The sequence below is a fragment of the Alternaria triticimaculans genome (assembly GCF_023758025.1).
Source record: "Alternaria triticimaculans strain BMP 0046 chromosome Unknown scaffold_6, whole genome shotgun sequence".
Taxonomy (NCBI): Eukaryota; Fungi; Ascomycota; class Dothideomycetes; order Pleosporales; family Pleosporaceae; genus Alternaria; species Alternaria triticimaculans.
This window is the reverse complement of record NW_026055963.1, coordinates 1545028-1547311: the sequence shown is the minus strand read 5'-3', so window position 1 is coordinate 1547311 and position 2284 is coordinate 1545028. Positions and strand designations below refer to the sequence as shown.

The window sequence follows — 2284 nt, the reverse complement described above, 5'->3', positions numbered from 1 at the left end:
ATAGTAGTATATACGCTACTAGCACTGCTTAGAGGTATAGTATAGTAGTAGGTAGTAGTAAGAGAGTATAGTTACTAGGTATGTAGGCCTTAATTAGTAGCTTAGATTGCTAGTGCGCTAGTAGCTGCACGCTAATTTAAGCAAAGGTTAGGTTACTTTTACGCGATAAATTAAGGGTTAGCTAAGTTAAATCTAGAGGTTAGCTGAACTAATCTCTGCATTAATGCTTCGCTCTTTATTCTCGAAGGTACAAGCAACTATTGACAAGCCCAACAACTTCAGCATACAGCTCGTCTGGGTAGTTTGGAAGTTTTCGCATCACGGCGACCCAGCGGAAGTTCAACAGTGCTCGGGCCATGGAGCGATATTCTTCCCAGTGGGATCCCGAGTGGGAGGCAGAGTACCCAGAGGAACATTCAGAGCTAGATTCACAGCTGGAGGCGGAGTACTCAGAAGACCTTTCGGAGTTTTCTTCAGGTTGGAATTCGGAGCTGGAGTTCTCAGAAGAACGTTCCGAGGGAGACCCGGATGGGTCAAACCCAGTACACAAGCGATGGAAATGGCGTCCAGTGCGCATGATCCACAAGCGATTGAACCTCAAAGAGCCCTCTAAGTACAGCCACCTGCATACGAAATGGCGCCCACCCCGATTGACACCGTCACAGGGAACAACAAATCTTAAGAGCGAAGCGCGATCGCGAGCAAGTCCGTCAGATTGCGTCCAAACTATACGCTAAAGTACCCCGAGAGGTACGAGATGAAGTATACCGGTACATTGTTGCTGACTGCGAGACAATGTATTTTGGGGCAGGTCTGGATGGTCTTAGTACGGCATCTGATGATGAATTTGTCACATCAGACTATAAGGTATTTTGCCCATCTTACGTGGGCTACGAGGTTGCACGCAAAGCGGCGGAATCCTACTATGCTACCAACGTTTTCGAGGTGGGCACTCAAGCCATCTCGCCAGATTGGGCTTCAAAACGTCCGGGCTTACCGCAGTTGATGCCGCTACTGGCAGAAGACTGTTTCAACCTGGGTATACTGCCGTACAAGTTTATCCGGCAGATATACATCAGGATCGTAGTCACTGATATCTGCCCGAGAATGCCAATTGGATCCGAGGAGCTCTTGTGGAGAGAACTATCGAATCTCGGTAATTTACACAGTGACCTAGAGTCTGCGCTTTCGCTCGTGGAACAGAAAGCTAAGCTTGACGTTCGAGTTCAGATCTCGCCCGACGAACCTCGATGGTATGGGGAAGCAAGAACGGAGTGGAAAGACTCTGGGCTGGACGAGATGGAGATTTCGCAGCGCATCGGGTTCCTGAATGTGGAGCGTAGCGTTCTTAACGTGTTGGAGGCAATGAGAAAACCTCTTTACGATCTGAAATACGCTGGCTCTTCTATCACAATTATGTGCCAGACGATGTCGAGTGAGGATGATCGGAAGATGCAAGGACTATTTTACCTCACCGAAGAGGATTGGCAAAAGGTCAGTCTGCACATATCTCATGTGAGACCATGCTAACCATGACGAAAGGAGAAGGAAGAGCATATACTGCAATCGGGATACTATCGACCTTACCGAAACTTCATCGAACAAAGCATGCTAGCAGACGGTCCGCTCAGTTACAAAGAAGAATTTGCCAACAATCTACCTCAATTTAGGCGCAGGTGGGGCTATAAAGACTTCCAGAAATTCATGTCTCCTCCAGAAGACGATGGTTACTACGACGATGCGTATGAAGAAAGAGAAAGCGAGGACGAAGACGGAGACAGCGAGGACGAAGATGGAGACAGCGACGATGAATATGGAGGGGAGCAACCAAAACATGGAGCTAATCTTCCGCCCCTGGAGATGTATCCTAGGGAGATGATGGACCGCATACAAATGATGAGGCGCTTAAACGGCCCATCATGGGGTGTGCTACCCGAAGAGAGAGCGTAAATACGGGGTTGTCAAATATAGTCTTGTCACGCGCTATGAACAGGACAACATCCTGAGGCATGTCCATTCAGAGATCGCTGCTACGCCAGCAATGTGTGCGCAGTCCAGCCGCATCACTCCTACAAAATGTGTACCTCGGCCTGACATTCTCGCTATTATCAAGACCAGCATCTGAATTCGAGGCTTCAAAAGATAAATAAACAGGCACATGGGCTGTGGCAAGTGTTCCACCGAAATCAGCCTCTAAGAAACCGATGTGTTCTGCCCTTCCAGTCCATTTTCGAAGCCAGTCTGATCGATTGCATGGGCGCGATATAATCATGCGCCATATCAA

The 2284-nt window shown here is 48.3% G+C and overlaps 1 protein-coding gene across 1 annotated transcript; it reads left to right on the top strand.

The window, feature by feature from the left end:
• Window positions 1–575: 575 nt before the first annotated feature.
• On the top strand, window positions 576–1950 carry J4E78_005375 (uncharacterized protein; the record flags this gene model as incomplete). The annotated part of the gene is made up of 3 exons (XM_049365995.1): window positions 576–613; window positions 666–1494; window positions 1543–1950. The coding sequence occupies 3 exons, from the start codon at window positions 576–578 to the stop codon at window positions 1948–1950; spliced, it is 1275 nt and encodes a 424-aa protein (XP_049222710.1).
• Window positions 1951–2284: the final 334 nt, after the last annotated feature.